General features: G+C 42.7%; 1 protein-coding gene across 1 annotated transcript in view; it reads right to left on the reverse strand.

Annotated features, from left to right (window-relative positions):
* LOC139912178 (protein shisa-8) overlaps positions 1-25,085 on the reverse strand; it is a 104,849-nt gene that overhangs the window by 38,888 nt on the left and 40,876 nt on the right. The window contains exon 2 of the mRNA XM_071899906.1: positions 17,895-18,010. Coding sequence (XP_071756007.1) covers positions 17,895-18,010 — 116 coding nt within the window. The remainder of the gene's footprint in view (positions 1-17,894; positions 18,011-25,085) is intronic.

Genomic DNA, 25,085 nt, shown 5'->3' on the forward strand with positions numbered 1-25,085 from the left:
ATCACAATGCGGACATAATGCAGACAACAAGAACACATATACTGTACATCCCAGGTGTAAATGCAAAGGGCGTGTTCGAATTGATCATTATCCAGAGAGCATATCCAGATGCAGATCACATTTTAATATCAGGTGTAAATGATACTTTGATTTGTCCTTCTATGGCAGATCTGTAATTGGCGAGTTGGGATTGCTGCAATGTGTTTTGACATATGGTGTGAGTGTTGGGACGAGTGTCAGTGGGCAAATGTGAGGGAAATGTGAATGACATACAATATGGGATTAAGTTAATGTTTGTAGATTGATGATTTAATTAAGGTGACATTTCTTTAGAATAATAACACAAGTGGATGCTGTGTGTGTGTGTGTGTGTGTGTATACAAAGGGAACACCTCTTTCCTTCCGCTTCTGTAAGATAAATGATGTCTGTCTCTTACACAGCAGTATCCTGACAGTGGTATATTGGTTCGCTTTGTTATGGGACACACTTTTTCCCTCTCATACACTCAAACACACACACACACACACACACACACACACACACACACACACTGATGGTCTCTTTCTATTGGTTCTGGAAAGGGCTCAGCCTCTATCAGTAATTGGCGTAGCTGGAACAATTTCAATGACATTTCTGAAGCACAACTGGGGAAAAAGACAAGTTTAATTTTTGTTTGATGCCAAACTTTATCTCTCTTTCAAAAATCTTTATTTATTCTTCGCACTCATTCTCAGCATGGTGAATATGACTTATCTAATCATAGGTTTCACTCTCACCACTATTATCTCCATGTACAGTGTAGACAGTTATACAGTTAAATACTACATTTCCTTCCCCTATGAAGGTTCCTGGGACAAAATCTGATGAAATTGGTAATCATGGAATTAGTCGCTCTCTCTGCCTTGCATTCTTCTCAGCTGATCTTGTCTTGCCTGCTTCTCTGCACATCATGTGTCTATCTTTTCTATCTTCCTGCACCGGTCTTTGTCATGTTAGTTTTAGTCCACATTCAGTGTCCTAGAACCAGGCTCCTGGTCGGTGCTCTCTAAACTCCATGGTCATCACACGGCACATCGGCTGTCACAACAGACCTGACTCCCCCAGTGAGGATCACGCATGGTTGAGTGTGATTAGGTTAAACACGCTCTCTGGAATGATGTGATGTGACGTGGCATTGTGTGTTGCGTGTGTTGGACGGACAGAGAGGGAGAGAGAGGGAGAGAGAGAGAGAGAGAGAGAGAGTGAGTGAGTGGGTTTGGAGTTCTGTCATCCATGCGTGTTTTCATTTTTATGTGCCACACTAGAGCGCGCGCGCGCAACACACACACATGTGTGTGTGTTGTGACTCTTAAGGTGTGTGCTAATTGTTGGCATCCCCCTGTGTGTTTCTTGCTTGTGTCTGTGTGTGTGTGTGTGTGTGTGTGTGCAAGGACTCCCGAACCGCTTTCCAAGAGCATTGGCCTTCACTTGTGAGACTGATTTCAATCAGATATGTTATGGCAGCTTGTGGCTTAGCTTGGAGACACACACACACGGGACACACACACACACACACACACACACACAGTTGCCATGCAGAGCCTAGCTCAGCCAGTGTTTCTTTAGTGATAGCTAGATCAATTTAAGCTCACAGTAGGAGCGACCTTCATGAGGAGACGTCGTTATCAAAGGCACATTCCTCGCTTTTACTCCTCATTGGTCTCTATTCTGAAGTTGTGCTTACAAATCAGTCATGTCCTGTGAAAGCCTTGTGCCTGTAATGTCGCTACAACAGTTTAATTTGCAGTCAGTGACAAAAATGTTTCATGACCGCAGGACCAAGCCAAATAATTTATAATATATTTAAAATGCACAAATGAGTGGAAATGGAAATAAGCAGTATCTGAAAGGTGATGTTTTGGAGGTACGTGATCTCCGGAAGACACTTAAGAAATGTTCTCCTTTTAACTGCTTGGTTTCATCACACGTACGCTTTAGCTTGTACAAGCTTGCTGGTTTGATCATTGGAAAATTACAGTAGCTGACAGTGAACATGACAGTACAGACTCTGTAGTGTAGAGCAAAGAAAATGAACTAGATGGATGGCATATATTATACAATGGGTAGTTTCAACTAAGAAGCTAAGGTTGGACAATGATGTGCAGGATGCAAGTCAGCAATCTGGCTTTCTTGTGCATGTTTGAAGAAAGCATTTCAGAAAGTATGCATTCGTCAAAAATGTATATAACATATACATAATATTCTAGAGATGTATTATAGTTCGGCTGTGTCTCATACTTAGCTGAATCACCATTGTACCTACAATCACAATAAAGCATGCCTTCTCAAGTATTTGCTATAATTTATGTGTCTTACACTGAGTTTTACATTGAGAAAAAACAAATTCTAAACATTAAAATACTGATGAATTGATTTAAATACTTATACTGAAGAATAGCAGAGTTCACATCTACATTGAAATTATGGAAATTATATTTTACTCACATTGTACAAAGGTTAAACACAGTCTGTTTGCTTTTAGTAAATATGCTAGATTGCTGCCATCTTTTCTGTCCACTCTCTCTCTCTCTCTCTCTCTCTCTCTCTCTCTCTCTCTCTCATCTCCATTACTGGTAATCAACACAAGCACTAGCCTTGGCCTCATGCATTAAACAGGAAACTGTTGAGTCCACGCGGCTCCGGCAGCTGCTGTGTGAGAGGGTTATGCCTCATTATGACAGAATAACAGAGCCAAAATGGAGCCCAATCCCTCCCAGTCGCTCCATAACCGTAATACTATCAGTGAGCCTGCAGCAGTTGAGGCTAATCCTGGCCATTTAATGTATAGCCACGCACTGCACCTCACTCAGGGGCTCAGCAGCAGCTCATATCAGTTTCCCGCAGACACACACACACCCACACACACACACACACACACACACACACACACACACACACATACGCCCTTCGCATCCATAGAAATCCTGTTTCCCTTTGAACTGCCTCGCCAATCGTCGCCACTCACACACAGTTGCAGTCCTGCACACACACTTACTGTTCAGTACCTATACTGTACCTACAGTCAGAAAACCTTCTGAGCATTGAGATCCGAGGCTATTTTCATAGTCTCTCTTTCTATTCATCCACATCTTCCTTTTATAACTGAAGGCGATTTAAAGGAAAACAATGGTAAAATACTGATGAAACTTCTGTTCAGTCATTTCATTTCATGGAAAGGGTCAGTGATCCTGTGATGACAAAACAGAAACAAAGAACACAACCATGCAAGCACGTGTCTGCACATGCTCCCACACACACACACACACACACACACACACACACACACACACACACACACACAATAACACGACAGTTTTTTAAGGTCAAACGTGGGAAAACTATGTCAATCCATAATGGTTGACCCTCAGAATGAATGGGGGATGGGGGGTGAATGAGAAGTGGGGGTTTGGCAGACACAATAACCCCCCCAATACACACCGCTCACACACACACACACACACACACACACGGCATCCCCTAGTACACAATTACGGAAAACACCCCGTGCCACACACACACACAACAAATTCCCTGCCCCCATGCATCAAAGCCCCAACACACACACACACACACACACACACACACACAGGTTGAGATGCTTGCCTGTATGTGCTGAAGCATCATTTATCTCTATTGAGCTGTGCTGTATGCATCATCTGTCCACATAGGCTGTCTCTGCTGTGTGTGTGTGTGTGTGTGTGTGTGTGTGTGTGTGTGTGTGTATGTGTATGTAGGTGTGTGTGTGCGTGTGTGTGTGTGTGGGGGCTGTAATGGCTGCTTGGTGGGGCTGCAGAGTGGGGTCTGGTGTCCTTCAAATGACTGAGAGAGAAAATATCCCCGCACTACTGGATCAATGCACAAGCCACCCTGGAACGTTGGGTCACACACACACACACACACACACACACGCACACACGTATATACACACACACACACACACACACACACACACACACAAATATACAGTATATACACAAGCATGCAGTACATCTTCACGCACACAAATACTTATGTGTGGACACAGGTGCAAATACACATGTGAACACACACATATGCCTGTAGCTATTCTATGTACGCTCTACATGTAGACACACACACACACGCACACACACACACACGCACACACACACACACAGCATAGCAGCTGCAGACGTCTGAGTGTATTAGTGTCAGTCTAACCAATCTAAAGGATCACAGTGATCCATATGAGCTGATCCTGGGCCAGCCAGAACTAATCCCGGCATTTACCATGACAACAAAGACCAAGCAGCCGACCTGACTTCAGATCAGAAGGCTCACAGACAGACAAGCAGTCAGTCCGTCTGTTTGTTTCACTGGGTTTGTCTCTGTCTGAATAATAATAATAATGATAAACTGTATTTACATAGCTCTTATCGAAGTGCAGAGTATACAAAGTGCTTTACAAGAAGGCATTAAAACAAGAATAATAAGATACTTAATGGGGAGATAAAAGCAAGAAACACAATCAAGAGGAAATAGGTTAAAGGAAAAATAAATGTGTAAAATTAAATGAGTTAAAAACATAAGAAACAACACAGGTTTAAAAGTGGGCAAGATCAAAAATCAATGACATTAAGTCCATAAAAGTCTGTGTAAAAGAGTGTTTTAGGAAGGAAAGATGATTGTGAATTTTACAGTTTTATGAGGGTATTACTCTTCTTCTGTCTGTCTAAAACGGCTATTTTTTTGTCGATAGTGAACGTCTGCATTGCTCTCTACCCGCCTGGCTGTCTGCATATGTGAGCACGCTGGTGACCGGCCAGTATCCCGTATCAATTCATTGACTTTGTGGCATTTTGTTTTGTCTGCCTGACTGTCGGCGCGTCTCCCTGTTTGTCGGTCTGAGTTATTGTTTTAGAGGCTCGCTAAAGCCGTGATCTGCCTCTGCCCTGGCTTATTGATAATCCCATTCTGGATATTTATCCTCTGTGAGTTAGTTGACTTTCAACAGTGGAGGCAGAGCAGGGATCTGCTCCACAGAGCTAGAATGAATAGAGCGGCACCTAGTTTACCATGGTGATATGTAGGGATATACTGTTTTGGGGAGTGGGAATTAAGACAAGCAATAACACACTGAGACTCTCTCTCTCACACACACACACACTTACTACCATGCTGCCACTTGTCCTATGATATTATTTTCTGCATCTGCGTTAAAATTGTACAAATACTTAATGTTTCATTTGTTTGCATTTTGTTGTTCTGTTTTCAAGCATGCTGCAATCTGCTGTCATTTAGATTCTATTATCCAATTCACTTGTTTTCATTTGTTTTGATATGAGATGAGATGAGATGAGATGAGATGGAAGCCCCTTTGTTTTTTTCCTAACCGACAGAAATTTACAGTTTATCTCTTTTACTTTTTGTGTTTTTATTACTGTGCTTTTATCACTTTGCCTCTGGGTTTTATCCCCGTGCCGCTAAACTCAGCTCATCTCAGCTCATCTCAGCTCAATTCAACTCAACTCCTGAACTCAAAATACCAATAAGAACATCCGGTCTACTCGTTCTAGTTCTGTGAGGATGTCTGGGTGACTGCAGAGTTCAGTCAGAAACCGAGGGAGGGATCAGACAGCTCAGTGTGCAGACACCCGGGCTATGATTTAGAGTGTAAAAGAGGGAAAAGAGGAAGAAGAGGGGAGAGGAGATATAGAAAGGGAGGAGGGGGAGAGAGAGGGATGAGAGAAAGAGGGGAAACAGAGGAAGAGACACAGAGAGAGACAGAGGCGGGGCTGTGAGGAGGGAGAGGGGAAGAGGGGGAGAGGGGAGGATGGGGGAGAGGATGAAAGAAGATTGGCGGCTAATGAGAGGGAACAGAAAAGAGAGAAAAGACTGAGACAGGAGAAGAGATAGTGGCAAAGTAAGACTAGCTATGAAGTCAGTCGGTTGCTTAGTCGTCGAAGAAATCGTGAAAATATTTACCCCCAAAAAATAGACCAAAAAAATCGGTGAAATCCATCGTTATGTTGTCAAAATCGGATTTTTAAAAGCCTTCTAGTGTGTCCACAGCCTAAGAAAATGTAAAGAAACAGAAGGGGAAAAGAAGTGAAGAGATAAGGGAGATTTTTTTTTTGGCTGTCAGTACAGTTGGTGGGAGAAGAGACATGGCCTGAGGGTGAGGAAAAGAAAGAGAGAGAGAGAGAGAGAAGGGAAAAAGACAGCGAGGTTTCGAAGTTGAAGAGGAAGGAAATGGAGACTCACATTTCCCCTCTTTGAGTCAGAAAATCATAGATGATTGAAAATACTTATGTGGAGAGAAAGAGGAGTGAAGAAACAGGAGGCTCAGAGAAGAGAAAAGGAGACCAAGGGGAGGAAAGAGGAGACAAAGAGGCCGAAAAGGGAGAGTAAGAGGAAGAAAAAATAAATGTAGCGGAGGAAAATGAAGGATTAGAGAAGAAAAAGAAGACTTAAAGTAGGGGAAAAGGAAGAGTTAAAGAAATAAAAAAAGGAGCGAATGGGAGGCAGAGGAGAGAGAGAGATAAGAGGGGAACGGAAAGGGCAAGAGTGGGGGGAGATGGAGAGAAGACTAAGGAAGAGGAAAATGGGGATTGGGAGAAGAGGGAGAATAAGAAAGGAGAAGATTAAGAGGGAGAATATGAGGATAAATGGGGTTGACATTCTGGAGTGGGTCTAAAGCCTAATCTTGTGAGGCAGAAATGTGGCGTACTCCTGCAAATGGAGGTCGTATGTGGAGATTTGCAGTGGGCTTCACTACAATCCAGTTAGATTTACTTGTCAGAGACTCACTGGTGAACCACATTAGCTGGTGAGATAAACAACCCAAAGAGAGGAGGGAGAGATGGGTTCCACTTGTACTGCATGCAGTGTCAGACTTTTACGATTTAAACCTCATTCCCTTCTACAAGTCAACAACCACTTCCTTCCTTGCTTCCATCCTTCTTTCCTTCCTTCCTTCCTTCCTTCCTTCCGATTTGGGTCTTCATCTCTCCCTCCATTCCTTATTCCCTTCTCCAACTTAATTACCACTTCCTTCCTTCCTTCCCTCCTCCTTTCCCTCCTCCCTTTCAATGTGTTTCATCCATTCCTCATTATCTTCTTCAAGTTAGTTCCTTCCTTTCAATCTAGGTCTTCATCTCTCCCTCCAATCCTCATTCCCTTCTCCAACTTAATTACCACCAGGAGGGAAGGAAGGAAGGAAGGAAGGAAGGAAGGAAGGATCCTTGCTTCCTTCCCTCCTACCTTCCTTCCTTCCTTTCAATCTGTTTCATCCATTCCTCATTTGTTCGTTTGTTCGTTCGTTCATTTGTTCATTTGTTCGTTTGTTCCTTCCTTCCTCCCTTCCAATTTGGGTCTTCATCTCTCCCTCCAATACTCATTCCCCTTTCCAACTTAATTACCACTTCTTTCCTTCCTTCCTTCCTTCCTTCCTTCCTCTTTCAGTCTGGGTTTCATCCATTCCTCATTCCCTTTGCCAAGTTACCTCTTCCTTCCAAACTTGTTGAAATAAAAGTGTATTTGTATGACAGATTTCTCTGCAATTTTACAAACATCAAATCTGGTTCACCAGGTTATGTAAGGCCAGCAGTGGAGGGTCAGTAGAAGGCCAAAGCAGCCACCAAGAGAGGCGGTGAGATCAGGATCAATCATTTCTAGTTCACCACACACACACACACACACACACACACACACACACTCAGCTAGGTGCAAATTAGAATAACAATTTCCAAAAAACAACAACAAACAGGTTGGTAGACAGACCCGGGATCAGTCCAACAGACAATCATTGATGATAGCCTGATGTACATATGCTTATACACACACACACACACACACACACACACACACAGACTTGTGCACATACACACACTTAGAACAGTTGCACTAATTTAAATGCATGTATATATGCAGTGAAATGTGACAGTTGTTCCCACTACATTCTTCTATGTTCTCTCTCTCTCTCTCTCTCTCTCTCTCTCTCTCTCTCTCTCTCTCTCTCTGGTGGTATGTAGTTGACAAGCTCAGGATATAATTGGCACTGGCCCCATGTGGCACTGTAGTGATGATCCACAAAAATCAAGGACGCACAGATGTAAACAAACACTCTCTCTCTCTCTCACACACACGCACACACACTTATGCACAAACACACACACTCCCCCTCCTGCCTCTGGTTCGTCTTTTCACTTAACACCCCCTCCTGCAGGCTCCCATGATACTCATTTCCTTGTTTTGATTTCAATGTCACACTGATCCTATCTCCCTCCTTCACTCTCTCTCTCTCTCTCTCTCTCTCTCTCTCACACACACATTCTCTCTCTTTCTGTCTCTTTGTTTATTTCTCCCTTCCCCTCTCTTTCTCGTCCTCTCTCTTTCTCCTGCTCTGCTTCTTATTCTACCTATCCCCCCTCCCCTCTCGCTCTCTCTCTTTCTCCCTCTCTCGCTCTCTCTCATGTTTTTCTTTCTCTATCCCCACCTCCTCCTCCCTCTCTCGCAGGCCACCGACATGCAAATTACGCCCCACAAATGCAAATCCGCGCCTATCTCCGAAGAGAACTCCGGCGGAGAACTAGTTCAGAGCCCGCCCCGCCGCAGATAGACTCTTTCTTCCCTAACAGAGGGGCGTCTGGTGTTTGAAGGTTACCTGAGAGAACCTGCTGAATAAAGCATCACACGCATGACGCATCGATGAGAGAGTCCAAGGCATCATTATTCAATGCGCTTCAAACGCGGCTTACAATAACAACTAGAGCCCGGGCTCTAATTTTGTAGCTGTAACATTTCCCATTTGTACACTGTTTACTGTAACGTGTGTAGGAGTCTTCCTAGTGTAGATGATAGTTGTAGCAATATAGATAATAACACATATGTGGCTATCAAATGAATTATGATAACAAGCATTAGTGAAATGGTTTCATTGCATGTCCTTCTCACTGCTTATGATAAAGACACTGAGAAAGAAAGGAGGCATTTGACCGTTTTGTCATGGAACTTATAGTCTGATGTTAAAACTGTGTTTCAGCCCCTTTGAATTTATGATTATGGTTTTAGTGATTTTCATTCTCAGCTTAGCAGCAACCGCAAATTATATTGTCACCAGTAGAATAACATGGCTGCAAACTTCCATGATTTCTCCGATGATTTTATTTGAAATGAACAACCATTTAATTGAAGTCCCCATGAAATGAACTCCCATTACTTTTACATACTGGAAAACACAGTATCTTTAATGGTGAACTCATGCTGCTCTAGTAGGCGTAAATATACATTTCTAACCAATAAAATCATCAGATTGTTGAACAGTCCCGCCCCTCTGCACCCCTCCCATCAATTAAACTGTCCTTTCTCTCCCTGACTCATATTCCACTGATTTAGACTTTTGAATGATCCATCACTGCATTATGTCTTATGTTTATATTGTGTTAATGGTACTGTCCACGGTGCTGAAATAAGCTGACAGTCACTTCAGGAAAGAAGAAAGATTTCAGTGTTACAGCCAATGGTACAATTAGAGGTTCAGTTCACAGGACTGGAATCAGCTAATCGGTCATTCTGGGAAAGACAAAAACCAAGAGGGAATTTGGAACAATCTTGTATTCCCAGCTCTTTCTTCTCTTTTCCTCTTTCCCCAGTCACTCCTGCCATCTGTTCTTCCCTCAGTCCCTCTCCCCCGTCACTCTCTCTTATTTACATCCCATCGCCTGACACCCTTCCCATATTTCATCCTCATTTTCATAATCTCTCATTGTCTCATTTACACGCACCTTATGCTTTCTCCCCTCCTCTCATTTCCAGTCTCCTGCTCATCTGTGGACATTTTCTCTCTCTCTCTGTTCTCTCCTCCCCTCCTCCTTTGTGTGTGTGTGTGTGTGTGTGTGTGTGAGTGAGACACGCTTGTGTGCGTTTTGTTTGCATTTGTGTCCATGCAAGCATGTATATGAACATACACATGTGCGATCATGTGATCCCATGTAAGTGTGTGTATATATATGTATATGTGTGTGTGTGTGTGTGTGAGTGAGACACGCTTGTGTGCGTTTTGTTTGCATTTGTGTCCATGCAAGCATGTATATGAACATACACATGTGCGATCATGTGATCCCATGTAAGTGTGTGTATATATATGTATATGTGTGTGTGTGTGTGTGTTTGTTTATATGAGTGTGTGCCTGTGTGTTTGTCTATATGCATGTGTGTGCAGGTATTGTATGTATGTGTGTATTTGTGTCTCCTGTGTGTGTGTGCATGCATGCCTGTGGTTTCCTGCTTTGTGTGTGTGTGTGTGTGTGTGCGTGTGTTGTGTGTGAGTGAGACACACTTGCATGCATTTTGTTTGCATGCAAAAATGTATATGAACATACATGTGTGTGTGTCTATATGCATGTGTGTGCAGGTGTTCCTGTGTATGCATGTGTGTGTATGTGTGTGTGAGTCTGTGTCTCCCGTGTGCCTGCATGCGTGCCTGCGTGGTTTCCTTCTTGTGTGTGTGTGTGCGTGTGTGTGTGTGTGTGTGTGCAGCGCAGGGTGCCTGTCCTGAGGGCAGCTCTCCACACCAGAGCAGAGCAGCAACTGACCAGCTGTCCCCTCGCAGCGAGCAGCATGTTCTCTCTTCCATCTATTCTCTCCATCCTTTTCTCCATTCATCACTCTCGCTCTCTGATTGTCTCTTTCTTCTCACTCACTCGCTCCCTCTCTTTCATTCTTCCATCCTCCTTCCCTCGCTCTCTCTGACTCTCTCACACATTGTGCTCTCCCTTGCCTTCTCTCTCTTTTGATCTCTCTCTGCCACTTAATCTTTCTCCCTCTTTTTCCTCGTTCTCATTCAGCGCTCCCTTTCCTCCCACATAATACCGTAACGTGTGTGTGTCGACACGCGCACACACACACACACACACACACACACACACAAAAGAGGGAGAGAAGGAGAGAGAGAGTTTTCCTCAGCATCGTCAGCCTCTCCTCTTTCAGGCTTCATTTGACATAATGTCACACACCCCCCTCATCGTCATCATCAGCTCCCTTTCATCTTTCTCTCTCTCTCTCACTCACTCCCTCTCTCTTGCTCTTTCCTTCCCCCTCCATCTCACACCTCCCGTCTCCCTCTCCTTCTCTCCCTCTTGTCTCAGTAATGTCATTGTAACTTGCATGTCTCTTTTAACCTCATCTAATTTTCATCCCCTCCTCCCTCCCGTCTCTCCCTCCATTCCCCATTACCTTGTTCTTTGACTTTCTTCACTAACTCTCTTCTTTCTTTCTCTGTCTCTCTCTCTCGACGCCCCTTCCCTCCATAATATCAGTTTTCTCTCGTTACTCTTTCCCCCTCTCTCTTGTCTCGGTGTTTCATTATTTCAATCATAACCGTCATCTGACCTCAATACTTTTCCTCTCTCTGTTTTTTTTCCTCTCCCTTTCTCTCACTCTTTCCCTCTCTCGCTGTCAGATATGCCAGCCTCAGACTTTACATCATTACACTTTTATCCCCTTAGTTCATCTCTTACACGATATTAAAAATATATCTGCCTTGAAAACGAGAACAGGAGAGGAGGAGAGGAGTGGAAGACAGATAAGGATTTTTTTTTTTTTTTTTCGAAGGGAGGAAACATGAGGATTTGGCTGCTGTCTTCATTAGGGCAAAGCTCAGAACTGACTCCATGTACTTTCATCCTACTTAGTACTATCTCATGCTATGTTTCTCCATTGCACTGCTTGATTCTCACCTGTACAGCTGCAACCTACTGCATGCCGCACTGCATTAACGCACATAGTGATAGCATGCTTTGTGCAATACATGTAGAGTGATATGTGCAGTGTTCTATTGCACTTAATGTCAGAATTCATAGCATGTTTTTAATCTCGGTAAAGATTGCCTTTTTATGAATATTTGTGGTCCCTAGCCTTCTTTTAATAATTAAAAATAAAAAACAAAATAGCCTGGAGTGGGAAAAAATAATGAGAATTTGTTTTCACAATTTTGCATTCTGTGCATTTATGCATGTGAGCATCACTTTGTTTTTGGGGACCGCAAACCCCAAAAAGGTTGAGAACCACTGCTGTAAGACAATAAAACTTAAAAGCCACTGCTTTAACGATATAAAGAAAGATTTGGGCATGTTTTGCATGTGTTTTAAAGACAAGGATGACACACGACAAAGGTCCTAGGCCAGATTTCAGGTACATGGTAGCATCATGTCAATCAATGTATCAGTCAATGATGGTTTTTAATAAAATACCATGAAATCCATTTCTAGATGATATTCTAGGCATTTCTGCCTTTCGAGCAGTCTTTCAGTAATCATTCATTTTTAAGGACTGCCATTAAAAGCCTTGAAATGTGAAATTGAATCCAAACATACAGTAATACTAGACAAATTGATGAAACATCACAATGTTGTGCTATATCAATATTTTCCCCCAATCTTGAAAGCTTAGTAAATTTAAATTATGGAGGAGCAGGGTTTTACAGCACCATCAATCTGTTCTGAATGGGCAAGAAAAAATGACATCTGTGTTTATTTGCTTGCTTTTATTCTTCCTGACCCCTCTCTCTCTCTCTCTCTGCCCTTTTCTCTCTGTCTCCCTCTCTCTCCCTCCTTCCTCTGTCTCCTTCTTTCTCCGTCCCTCTCTCTCTCCCTCTCTCTCTCTCCCCCTCTCTCTCCGTCTGAGTGGCCTGGAGGATTAAATGTGTTTAATTAAGAGGTGATTATGTGTGGATGGCTGACACAGCAGGATCAGGATGGCTTCATCCCATCGCCCCCACTGTCATCACCCTCTGACCCCCCCCTCTGTTTCCCCCAACCACCGACCCACACATTTACACACACACACACACACACTTTCCTCCCTCCCTCTGTCCGCCTTCCGTTTATCCCTCTTTTCACACCTGTCTCCCTCCATCCCTCCCTCTGTTTTTCTGTGTTTCCTTGCTGTTTTTGTTATCTCTTTGTTTACAGGATTCATTCCCTCTGCTCCTCCGCTCCCCTCCCAGCCACGGGTGGTATAGTATTTCCAAACATTCTCTGTTTTCTGAGTAACCTGCTACCTACATTATTTACAGCATGTATATGTCTCTATGAGCAATCAGACTGTGAGAGTGGGACGGAAGGAGACACTTTTTAACACTAAAACTAAGACTGTGTGTAATCCTTGTTGTGAGAACAACATATTTTCTTTATCTTTAAGATAATGCAAAAGAAAGTGACTGATCCTGTGTAGCTCAATGGATAGATCAGCATACTAACAATGCAAGTGGTTTGTATTTGATTGCCATACTAAAAAATATGCACACTCATGGTGCTGTCAACGGCATTTGAGTGTACAGGAATATAACACAATAACAGGACAAAGCGATGTGAGAGAGGAGAGAAAGTGGAAGATAAGAGGGGGGGATTTGATCAGCAAGGGAAGAAAGGAATGGAAGGAGCGAGGGAAAGCAAGATAGAGGGAAGTGGAGTGCTAATAAGCACAGTATGGGGTGAAAAAGAGGCCAAAAAGTTGTTTATTGTAATGGTGGGAAGATGAAAGCAAAGGCAAAAGCCTCAGCACATTTCGCTGCCTGTATGTGTGTGTACATGTGTGTATGTGCGGGCATTTGTGAGTGAGTGTGTGAGTGTGCGTGCGTGTGTGTGTGTGTGTGTGTGTGTATGTGTGTGTGTGTGACAAGAAAAAAAACCTTTATCATAACTTATATATGAACCTGCGTATGAGAAATGTGTGGAAGCATCTAAAATGCCTGTCTGTGCTTTTAGCGTAGATTATGCAGCATAGTAAACCCTCTTTTGTGAGTCATGTTTGTTGATATCATAGAGCCTCTGGTGAGTAGACTAGACATCAGCTTCTATGGTTTGCAATAACAATATTTGCCAGCCAAATAGTAATAAAACTCAACCTTGCTATGAAATACAATTGGACCAAAGGATAGCTCAGATCTCTCCCTGCTACACCTAATAATTAAGACTTAATTGCTAGGCAACTGGGACCTTTCTCCTTGAAAACAGACTGTAACTCTTGTCACAAGCGGGCCCACAGGAAACATGCCCTATTATTTTGGCTCTCAATCCATAGCTTGAAGAAGCACTGGGTTATATTGAGTGTGTGTGTGTGTGTGTGTGTGGTCAAAGTGTCTAGAGAAGGAGACAGATGGGTCACACACTGTTCCCTCTATGGGTTCTGAGCCGGAACATGGCTAATTACATCTTAATTAAATATGACCTGTCTGTCCCTGCACCTCCGCTCACCCATGGACGACATGTGTGTGTGTGTGTATGTAAGAGAGAGAGACGGACAAAGTGAGACCTACTTGTATGTAAGTGTGTGTGAGAGAAATTGATTTGATGTAGAAATAAACCATCCTAATGTGTGAATGTGCGTTTAGGTGTTTGTGTGTATGTGTGTGTATGTGTGTTGCAGCCAGTGAAAAAGGTAATAGGATGGAATTAAGTCCTCACTGTCCCCCGAGCTCAATACCAATGTGTGTGTGTGTGTGCATACTTTTTGTGCCTAACTGCATGCATGTGTATGTGAGATGATTTGAGGGGATGACGGTGCCTCGCACTGCAGATTAAGTCTTCAGTGAAGGGCTCACTTCTGCCAGAGTGTGCCCTATAAAGTGCCCTATTTAGGGGGATTTCAGAGTGTTGAGTGGGAGAAGGCCACATGTTGCAGACTATGCTTTAGTAGCATTACTAAGCTGTGGTAACAACTCTATGTTCTGCAGAGAGACAGTATTCTGTTCTTTCTCTCTATTTGCTCATACACGTATAATGGGTTTGGTTGAACTGCCCTAATAGAGGTGATTGTATTTCTACATATGATTTGGTTGTATTGTAATTGTAATTGAACAGATATTTATTTCTGAGCTGTATTTGACTGGAAACTTAATTATTTCACCACTGAGAAATCTGATCAGTTTCGTGTTTAGATAATGTCAGCTTGTTAGCTAGCTAACAATAGTATCTGGTTAGCTGTCACTGTCCTGGTCTGATTTGTCTCATCAGATTAGCTCAATAGCTAACGTATCTAGTAGAAGCTTTGTTGACTTAGTTGCAAGCTTTAGAGAGTTTTCAGACTCCTCTAGCAACTTTATGTCTGAAAAGAAACTTGCCTACACACAAATATAGCTACTTTTTTGGACCATTGGTAAACGTGTATGCAGGGCTGCCAACTTTTCTGAAAAATCTCAGAGTGAGATTTGATGGAAGTTGGGCGTGCGTGTGTGGCAAATTTTTTTGGGGCCCGTTCGGGGTCGCCACCGCACACCGAAGACATTTATTTTTATTCATTTTTGTACTTGAAGTAAAGAAACATGACTATTTACAGCCATTTCCCCAGTTTCAGAACTTCTAATCCTTACCCCAACCATTAAAAAATGAACATAGAAATAAAACAGTTTTTAGCCAACAGAGGGATCATTGACCTGGTGGCCAAAGACCACAACCTCAGTATTTTCAACAATGTGGACAGGATGGAGTCAGTGAGTGAGTGAGTGAGTCAGTGAGGGACATTCACTCTTCTAGGCCGGTCCCCTACACTAGAGGGTCCAGCAAAAAATTTACTTTGTGAAAAGACAAGCCCAATAGTCTATTTTACATCAAACAACATGTACTGTACTAGTCAGTGCCTGAATTGGACCAAAAAAGGTGCCAGTACCCTAATTCAGCAGTTGCAAGACATGAGCATGTGTCTTGGACATATTTATATTTATACGCATATCTTGGTAATATATCCCACTTCAAATGTATTTTTGTATGCATTTCATTACATAAAAAAATATTATTGCATATATGCTACAATAAAACCAACTGAAAATGAAACAAGACTGCAGTCAGTTTAGCTGCAAAACAACTTGTCCTAACCTACCTTGCCATTTAAAAAAAATCAACACAGAAAAATGTGCTGGGTCAGTGCTGTAATAATATCAGAGAAAGATTACATCAGAGAAAGATTACATACTTACAAGCATACAGAAGACTGATGCAAATAGACAGAGGCCAATATTGTCTTTATATAACTGACGGACAGAGCTGTCTGTGCTTTTTGGAGGTAGTGGCAACAAAGCAATATTGACCTTTTGTTGTTGACAGTCATGATATAAGAAAACTAGCATTATGTAACTTTTTACGTAGGCTACATTTATTCCTCCTTGGCGCAATAACGTACCTTTCATTTGTGCTTGCACATCCTCTATTTTCTTTTCTCTCTCTATTGGCACCTGACCAGTAGTGTTGATTGGACATATTGGCGTTTGATTACCATGGATTTCTTCATGATTGACACTTTAACGGCCCTGTGCTCCACTGACTGCTCTGCTCCATCAGTGAAGAGGCATCACTCTGCTCACAATATAAATGTATTTATTTTTTTCTACACAATTAATATCATTCCATTGTCGTTTTGCCCACAGCCTGCATCAGAATGTAAGCCATTATATTCTTTACAATCTGCCTTTGCGGGGCAAAACGTCAGTAGAATGGTTTTAATATTGCAGAACACGTAATTACAAGAGGCTATTTAATTTAGGGCCAGAGTGACACCTCTTCACTTGATCTATGCAGCTTTGTTTTCGGCTGCAGTTTGACTCACCGTGTGTGAGCGGAGCGCTGCCTTCAGTCTGTAGGATGCTGTCTGCTTAAATGAAGCCCTATCAAGTCTATGGCGCACTTTTTTCATACGGAGATACTCTCTTCATTCAACTAAGGCGTACCAGGAGGTGGCGATACGGAATAAGAAGTAAGGGTACTCATGTGGACAAAAATCAGAAGTGCCGGTACTATAGAACCTCCTTGGCTGGTACGCAATAAGAATTAACGGTACTCATGTGGACAAAAATCAGAAGTGCCGGTAGTACTCTGAGTACTGGCCCATTTCAGGCACTGGTAGTAGTAGTAATAGTGTTAGTAGGCTAATACTCACCACCTGTCAGATTGTTTTTCGAATTTGAAGCCTCCGATGTAGAGCACTAGTGGAGTCTGTCCGAAATGTTTTCAAAGCAGGCTGTAAGTTCGCGGCAAAATAGCGTGTCAGCTGACATGCTTTTTTTTTTTTTGGGGGGGGGGGGGGGGGGGATTTGACAGAGTGAGAAATAGGAGGTGTGGTGTGAGAGCGTGTGAAGAGGGTCATTTGCGTGAGCCTCACGCTCAATGCGTGAGAGTTGGCAGCTCTGGTGTATGTGTTGACTCCCAAAGCATTTGGTGACACATTGCTTGTCTAATTCATAGAGGTCTAGTCACAGTGTTTCCGATACAGAGACTATAGCTGCTCCCTCCGGTAAAAGCGGGGTTAGAGCAGAATTGGCGTAGCAAAAAGACTATATTCCTATGCAAATTAGTATATGATGTCATCTGGCAACTTCTAGCAATTTTTTGAGCAGCCAATAGCTACTTTGTTTGGAAGAGATTTGGCAACACTGAGTAGAAGCTACAGCAGCATTAGTACTGGCAAATAGTACATTAACATCGGTTGCTTTGCTAAATTAGCTTGCTGGCTAGTGAGCTGGCTAGCAACGCCAAAAACCAACTGTTTGTTTGCTACAAACCATAGTTCTTTGAAGTAGAGAATAGAAACAAATCAGACTTGTCAGACTACTCACTTTTACTTAGAACATTATTGAATTGACCAACAGCCACACTACAACAGTCTTTATCAGCTATCTCTTTTTCTTTGTTTGTTATATATTTAGCCATTTTTTGTGCACAGCCAATTCTCCACTGGTTGATATGTGAAGCAACTGCAAAGTAGATACAAAATAGTGCAAAAATGCAAAATGTTAAGTTATGCAAAGATATACTGACACACACACAGTGAGTGGAAGACATTCAGACTTTCTCATCAGCGATTTGCTTGCACACAAAACACACACACACACATGCAGTGTACTGACCATTGTTGGAGCGTAGCGCCCTGGCTGAGATGCCGTTGGTCCCTATAGGGTGATGACCCCCGGTTCCATCCACCCCTCCTACCTCCCCCGGCTGCTTCAACAGCTCCGTCAGAGTCCTGGAGAGAGAGAGAGAGAGAGGGAGAGAGACAGACTTGACTGTTGATGTTCTTTAATGAAACATCACACATACAACAGGAAAGTGTAACTAAAAACACCTTAGAAACAGCTCTCACACCCACCCACACACGTGCATGTATCCTCACACAAACACACACAGAAGAAAGAGGAAAGAGAGCAGAAAGGAGAGATATCAGGCAAAGGGGAGAAAGGATAGTTTGAAGTGAAGAGGAGGGAAGGAGGGAAGGGTAGAGAGATAGAGTGGGAGAGGGTTGGGAGAGAGTGAGAAAGATGTTAGAGAGAAGAGACACAGATGTTCAAGTGGTTATAATATGACAATCCAAAAATCCAGAAAATCCAAACAGCCCTCATCATAAGAGCTCTACAGAAGGGTAAACAAGTTTGCAACAGATCATTCATGTATAAAAAAAACACACCAAAACAAAAAAAAAATGCACAGAATTATAATTTAAGGAAGCAGAATCGAGGATGAATAGGATGAGTCTCCGGATGTGCGCCAACTGGGAGCATCAATCACTTTTGAGAAACAAAACAACTTCCCCTCTTGCCATCTCTCATTGTTTGATGCCTTTGAACAAGTTCTGATGCTCCCTCAAAACTGGAACACAGGCAGGAAAAATGCCTGCTAACACAAAGCCTTCACTCTCACCCGGCACACAGAACCTACAGTTGTAGACAAAGATTTTGTATTGGAGAGAGGGCAGTCAGTCCATTTCATTCTTCTAAATTGGGCTGTCCAAATCTCTCACACTGTTTATTTTGTAGAAGAGACTGGGCAATCTTTCACACTGAAAAAGCCAATTCTTTTCTGGTTGTCGGAGGGCAACCCGTGCTTCCAAAGAGTCAACTTTTATTGGAATAACCAATTTATTTTGCGATTGACGACCATTCAGTGTTGAAATTACATTATGGCCGCTTTTTTGTCTTCTCGAAGGCCATGAAAGTTACTTAACACTGAGGGACCATGCAATACTTCAATCCAAGTGGATGAATTCTACAATGCAAGAGGGTGGTAGCCAGAGAGAGGGCTTTTTTATACAGCAGATAGTTTCATCCAAGTAATCTGATTTGTCAAAGTGTGCCTTGTACTTAGCTGCATCACTGTCGTACCTGTAATCACAGTAAAGAATAACCTCTTGGGTGTTATTGCTACAGTAAACAGCTCTAGTGGAAACAAAGGAATATTGCCTTCTGCTACTATTTGTTTTTAATAAGGTAAGCAAAGAAAGAAATGATGGAATCTGAAACAGATTCCACATCAACAAATTCCACACCTACATAACTCTGAACTCTAAGGGTTTGTACACAGTTGTGCGTTTTTACGAACTTGGTTTTGGAGGCATTTTAATTGGTTTTGTAAACTTTCCAGTGCCTGCACACATTAACTAACTTTCAGTAGCCTATAAAACCATTGCCTGTGTTCACGAGAACAGTATCCATTTTAACCACTGTGCATACAATATCCCTTCTAACCAGGTAAGAAAAATAACACTACTGTTATTTCCTGACAACAGTGAACACTTCTAATCAGGAATTGAGAAAATTGTCTGGTTTTCCCTTTGCCACTTACGCATTTGTGAAATTATACTTTGGGTTTTGAAGGGGTTCCAAAGGTAAGGGAACTTTCGGAGAACATGAAGGATCATGTAAACTTTCAATTCAACAAAGGCACTCGGAGAGCGCAAACCCCCGGCAATGCTGAACAATTGTCCAACTTGCTGTTACACCCAAAGACAGCATTCCTATCACTTCAATATGTACTTAGACTGATTTCTTGACCCTGCAAACATACCCTTAGGAGTTGGAATCAAGTGTCTTTCTTTGTTAGTTTAATAGTTTTGGCTAAAAACGATAATTAACTAATGGCAAGAATTTCAGAACCAGATCAGAACCAAAATTGAATCAACTCTTCCTTGGCCCAATGCCTATCTGTCCACCAAATTTCATGGAAATCCATTCATAAGTCTTTGAGATATCCTACTGACAGACAGACAAACTAACCAACAGGGGTGAAAACATGACATGACAATAGTAACACCTACCGCTTCAAACAATTATACAGTACACTTCCATCTTCTCCCATGAGGAACATGGAGAACAATACAGTGCTGCTGACAGAAGCGCTCATCAATGCTGCGATGGAGAGCTAGAGAGGTTAACGTGGGTGTTCGTCTGCGCTGAAGTCCCACTGTTCCCAGTCAAGGCCAAGCGGCGGACTCGAAGCGACCCGAGCGCATGATCAAAAGCACCAGGTCGGAAAACTCTGAAAGGGGAAACTAAATGACTATTACTCTCCCCTTGCCTCGACAGCCATCGTACCGCTAAGGTGCCGCTGATGAAGGCAGTTAATCCCCCTGACTGCTCCAGTGGAGCCGCACCGCGTGCAACAGTAGAAGACTGTGGTTCTACTTGGCAGCTCCCGGGTGTGAAGGTGTGTAACTGCGTGAATGTAAAAGTGAAGCAGGGCGTTGCTGCAAAAGAGCCCGCTCAGCAAAAAGCTTCCAGCAAAAACATGTTTGGAGAGAAAGTCAGTAACAGATTTAATGACTAAAACCAGATGATACCTGTTTAAAAGAACACCCAGGTTTGACATAAGATGAAACTTTAATGATCCCCATGGGGGAATTGGGACACTGACAGACAGTTTGACAAGGGCATGCAAGGACGAAGACCCCAAGCCATCCATCTATCCATCCATCCTTCCATCCATCCATCCATCCATAGGCGTTTTATCCAGTGTACCCGCAACATCCACACACAGGAACATGGCACACATGCAACCAAACAAGGACACAATCATGTACGCATTTCATCAGTTGTCATTTACACTTTCCACTTGCCAGCCAATCTCTCTCTCTCTCTCTCTCTCTCTCTCTTTCTCTCCCCCATCTCATTTTTTATCCATCTCCTTTCATTCCTTCATTTCATTTGCCTTCCACTCTGCTATTTCTATTTCCCCCTCCTCTCTCTTTCTCTACGGTAATAAAGCGATCTGACTCGCCGAGCTCTATCTCTTCTCTCGTTTCCCCTCCCACTCGCTCTCTCTCTCTCTCTCGTCTTCCTCCCCTCCAGCATGGTTGAGAGGGCTGTTATTGTCGAGTACTTGTTGTTCTCTACACCCCTCTATCTCCCCGCAAGCCCCCCCCGTCTTTCTTTCCTCTCTCTCTTCATCGGGTCCTGTCCCTCTTATCTCCCCAAATGTCTCTGTCTGACTCCGCCTGTTATCTCTCCTTAGTTCTTAATCTTCGCTATACCAGCCCTCTATCTCTCCTCGTCGCACGCCCTCAGCCCTCTATCTCGCCTCTTTCCACCCTCTCGCCCCTTTCGCCCAACTTTCATTTTCTCCCACTTTTTTCCCCCTTCTTTACTTCTCTCATCCCTTCGTCCCTCCCTCCCCCAGGAAACTGTCACATAAAGTATACCAACTAGCAATATTAACACTCTTGAAAAGATAGGATGTGATATGAAGACATCAGAGCATCGTCTCAACATGCACACGCACACACTCACACATACACACACACACAGCATGCACAGAGGGCTCAAACAATACAAGTGACTCCGCAAAATATTTGAAGTGTAATGGCATCCAATTCCCCCATTTGCAGACCTGTTAAAACGAAACCAATTGCCGACTGAGTCTTGGAAGAAAACTGTTTACTGCACCTGTTTGGCACCCCAGGTCCCCCCTTTTCCCGCTGAATCATATCCCTGCTCCCATATGTTCCCCCTCTACTTGCTCTAATATACTCTTATCTTGAAAAAAAATTCCCTCCACCTCTCTCTCCCTAGCTCTTATTTCCCAGCGCTTCTAACTTCTCACCGGATTATTCTAGGGTCACAAGGATATTTTCAGCGCACTGAGGTTCTGACTTTTGCACTTTTGCTTACAATTGGTTTGAGTACAATGCTGGTGATCAAGCAACTGAAGCTCATTCTACTGTTGCACTCATTGTAAGTGGCAGTGGAATAAGAGCACCAGCTAAATGTAGGGGGAAAAAATGCAAATGTGCAGCATTTAAGTTGTGGAGGAAATTCAAAATACTATGTAAAAAAACCCCAGATCAGAATAGCATCCGCCCAGTCTATATGCCAAGGGAAATCTGGCTCTTTCATGATAAGGAGGGAACTGGGGAAAGCGTTTGATTGGCTGAGGTGCAGCACTTCAAACAACACCCTCTCCCAGCATGGATATGCATGAGGACTCGTGTGTAAACAAGCAGATGCAGTTATAGGCCCGCATGAATGATAACACACATGTCCAAACACACGCACCCACACACCCACACCCACACACACATATGTATGTCTGTGTATATATGTATGTATATATACTGTATGTTTACTTCACTTCACTTGTGACAACTAATTCCATTTGTTTTTATTTTCAGAGGTTTTCAACCAGAGGGCATGTTACACAGTGAGCTGTCCTCATCATTGGAACGGGTAAAGTGTCAAGTACTTCCAAAGCCTCTTGCTAAGGCCCTGGATTTGGAGCTCGGCTTTTTAAGCTGAGGTGGTGTTACTGGACTATATTAGCCCCCCCCAACACACCCACAGGGGGATGTAAAATACTTTCAGGGCAACCCAAGATGGCTCGAGCCCTTCTGAGAGGCAACGTGGTGCTGTATTAAAGCTGCTACGTGTAGCATTTTACCATCAATAAGTCATTACCAAATTCATTTTGAGACATTTGTATATTTGTTGTAAATAAACAAGACCATCACTGAGAAGATTGGCAGCCTCCACACTGCATTTACATTGTATGCCACTTTGTTGTTTTAGCAGGAGATCTGCTGGATTGCTTTACGGCACAAAAGGCGATTGCTTTATGGCACAAAACAAGAAACAGCACTTTTTTCAGCTCTTATCCTTCTTCTCGCTCTTCAAAACAAACATACATGGAGTGACAGGGAGGCGGAGGGGGAGGGGAGCAACGGGGTTCATGGGAACTGTGGTCTTCTTCTTTTTGTCTTTTAACGGCAGTTGGCAACAGCATCACAGGTGCATTACTGCCACCTTCTGCTTGAGACTGTGGACCAGAGACTAGATTCTACCTTTTAATCCTGTTTGACTAATAAAATCAAAGAAAATTCTGCAACGTGCACCACTTGATAAGTTCATTATTGTCCTTCATATCTACCACACTGCATAATTACATGTTCGACAGACTCTTCAGCCTGACAGTGATCGCATAGATGGGAAATGTGGTCTTTTGGCATTTGTTAAATAGGTGAAGGTTATGGTATGGAGAATTAGCTTACAAAGTGAAAAATACATTTTTCATTTCATTGTGACTTTACAGTAAAGTTGATGATGCCTACTGCTTTTTCTTTCTATCCATCAATCTTTCTCCCTCATTGTTTGCATCACATCTCTGTCCTTTTATATCTGTCTTTCTCATCTCTATACTGTTCAAAAACCCTGCCATTGTGTTAAGGTTGGATGAAATTGGCCACATTTAGAAACCTTTGTGCCAGTTTTCTTCATATGAAAAACCTCCCTGTTGTTAAATTTGACAAAGCGTTGCTTCCCAGGTCTCATATTCTATATGAAAGAAGGTTATCATGAGGTCTGCATTCCGATAAGGCCACTGATGAGCCTCATTTGCAGTTAAATTACAAAAAAAAAAAAAAGCGTTTCTCCTTGTAATACGAGAGAGGATATGAATCGATTAATGAATAAAAGATAACGGAAAGGGTGTTTTGAAGAAGATTTTTTTAAGCTCATAAGCAGTAATGATTCAGCAGAAGGCAGAGAAAAAAAGAAAAAGAAAAAGAAAAGTCGGCCACTGAGGGTTTCAGTCCCACGGGGCTCGGTGGAACTTCTGGAAAACTCCAAAGAAACATCTCCGGGCAATCTGACGGGCTTCTAGCACCGCGAGCTCATAGAAATCTCCCATGTGCTGATTGGGACCGCCAAATATCGCAGAGTAAGAAAACACCAAAACACTTCTAGCTACTCCTGGTCTCCCCTATGGTTCCGTTTTGATTTGATAAAACACATTTAGAGTTCAAAAACCCAGCAGCCACTGAGCTGTTCACATTGATAACAGCTACAAATTGAAAGCCCTTGTGAGCCCACTGACTGAGCACGAGCGTGTTTTCCCCACGAAGCAATTTAATGCGTGTGGTAATTGCTTCAAATGGAGTCAGCCATCTACCGTCGTGGAATCTTTTCAGCCGGGCGCAATTAGTGATCATTCAGACGTTTACAGGAGGAAAAAAAAAGATTAGCCTCTGAAACGGTGCTGATATTCGCGCAGCGTGAACCTTTTCAGGGGTGAAACATGTGGGCCCTTGATTAGACTGTGACAATTCAGCAATGTCATTATTAAGATCTCCACTCTAATTTTAAACAGAGAAAAGGAGGAGAGGGAGAAGGGAAGAGGGAGGGAAGTGCTCACCAGGGTGAAATTGCTTTTTTGTTTTTTTTTGTTTTTTGAATCTTCCACTGCCAAAGGGAAAAAAACAGAGAGAGAGAGAGAGAGAAAGAGGCATATTACTTCTGTCAGTCTCAAACTGAGTTCTTGAGCTACATGAAACCAATGAGTATATGCACCATTATAATATAAATGCATAACATGAGCAAAAATGAGCACAGGTTGGAATAAAACCCCGCAGCTCTATTAGCTCTTATATACCTAATATATGTGTTATATATGGCTAATATATATGGTGGAGGGGACTTGTATGTAACCTTGTATGTTAGTTTGGTGAAGAGCTTATATGACTTATATGAAGAGCTTATATGCGCTAATATGACTTATATGCACTTGAGATGGCTGCACAGCACTCCAGTTGCACGAAAAACATAACTTCAACTTTGGTATTTTTTTCTTGAATTGGAAGCCTTGGTGTGATTTGATTTACTTGATAACCTTAAAAAATGTAGCATAAATAACATCAAAGACTTATCTGAACAGCAGTTCCCATGATGTAATACTTGCAACATTTACATAATGTGTTGAGCTGCATTACTTGTAAAGCTTACATCATCCTTTATGGGGTTGAGGAAGTTTCAGGAGCATATCCCATTAAAAACTTGATGTGC

This window comes from Centroberyx gerrardi, chromosome 7 (genome assembly GCF_048128805.1).
Source record: "Centroberyx gerrardi isolate f3 chromosome 7, fCenGer3.hap1.cur.20231027, whole genome shotgun sequence".
NCBI classification, from domain to species: domain Eukaryota; kingdom Metazoa; phylum Chordata; class Actinopteri; order Beryciformes; family Berycidae; genus Centroberyx; species Centroberyx gerrardi.